Here is a 1,451-nt window from a genome sequence, read left to right as displayed (position 1 = left end):
TATTTGAATTTGTTTGTATTTATTTATTTGCATTTATTTGTATTTATTCATTTATTTATTTGCATTTATTTATTTATTTGCATTTATTTGTACTTATTTATTTATTTATTTGCATTTATTTATTTGTTTGTTTGCATTTATTTGTATTTATTTACTTGTAGTGCAGTGTAGCAATTCGGACTTGAAAATTAAATTGCAAATTAATTAACTTCTTTGCGGTGTACGTACACCCCAAAAAGCACGCGCGGCTGCGGTGTACGTACACCCCAGATCTGGAAGGATCTGAAGTTGGGAAAGTAAATCTTTTTACTTTTTTATTCAACTTTGAACTTCTTTTAGGACTTTTTGTTTGAAGTTTGAAGTGAAGGGCGGGCGCCGTTTGCTGCAGCAAAGCTGCGCGTGCTGCTGCTGCTGCTGTTGCTGCTGCTGCTGCTGTTGCTGCTGCTGCTGCGCATGCAGCAGCAGCGGGAAGCGCGGAAAACGCGGCATTTTTGGAACTGGATTTGAAATGGATTTTAAAAATGAAAAAAACAAAACTGGAAATTCGGAAAGGAATTTGCAGCAGCTATTTCAGGTGTATGGACAGCTCGCCGCGAGATGCGGCGCCGCCGACAGCCGGAGGCTGCTGCTGATCCGCAGCAGTTTTGGGACTTTGTTGCGGATTTTTTGGATTTATTTTGCAAATTAAAACAATTAAAACTCTATTTTATTAATTTAATGTTTGTTTTCGATCAATAATTCCCATTTGCTGCTCCAGAAGCTGCTGCGCCCCAAACCCTCGGCTTTCCTCAGCAGCAACTCACGCTGTGCGCCACTCCCCCCTCTTCCCCGTGGCTTCTCTTTGAATTTAATTTCGCCTTTTTGTTTTATTAATTAAAGACAAATACCATTTGCTGCTGCTGCGCCTTCTTTGCTGCCTCTCTGGCCCGCGCTGCTGCTGCTGTCTGCTTGTCGCTGCTGCGCTGCTGCTGCTGCTGCAGCACCGCAGCGCAACGCGCTGCTGCTGCAGCAGCTGCAGCAGCTGCAGCAGCTCCAGCAGCGCCGCCCTCACTGCAGCAGCAGCAACAGCAGCAGCAGCAGCAGCAGCAGCAGCAGCAGCAGCAGCAGCAGCGTGGCTGTGTGTGCTGCGCTGCTTCTGCTGGGCCTGCAGGAACGAAGACCCAAAATGCTGAGCTGTACAGACACCCCAGCAGCGCAGCAAAGGGCGCTGCCCGCAGCTGACTGCAGCAGCAGACATGGAAGGTTTAACCCCTACGTGAACAACGGGGGGTAAATCGAGGGTTTAGGGTTTAGGGTTTAGGGCTTAGGGTTTAGGGTTTAGGGTTTGGGGTTTAGGGTTTGGGGTTTAGGGTTTGGGGTTTAGGGTTTGGGGTTTAGGGTGGCCCCACGCCAAGCAGAGGGCGCCGCTCAACGCGCAGCCCGAACTGTTCAGTGGGGATTTGCTCCTGCCT

The 1,451-nt window shown here is 48.1% G+C and overlaps 1 protein-coding gene across 1 annotated transcript in view; it reads right to left on the bottom strand.

Moving 5' to 3' along the window:
- Positions 1–869: 869 nt before the first annotated feature.
- Positions 870–1,451, bottom strand: part of ENH_00031240 (hypothetical protein) — a gene marked incomplete at both ends in the record, with an annotated part of 991 nt that continues 409 nt past the window's right edge. Inside the window, one exon of the mRNA XM_013584899.1 lies at positions 870–1,050. Coding sequence (XP_013440353.1) covers positions 870–1,050 — 181 coding nt within the window. The remainder of the gene's footprint in view (positions 1,051–1,451) is intronic.

Source organism: Eimeria necatrix, genomic scaffold (assembly GCF_000499385.1).
Source record: "Eimeria necatrix Houghton genomic scaffold, Enh_scaff228, whole genome shotgun sequence".
Classification (NCBI taxonomy): Eukaryota; Apicomplexa; class Conoidasida; order Eucoccidiorida; family Eimeriidae; genus Eimeria; species Eimeria necatrix.
The sequence above is the reverse complement of the archived record's forward strand: the minus strand, read 5'-3'. Positions and strand labels throughout refer to the sequence as shown.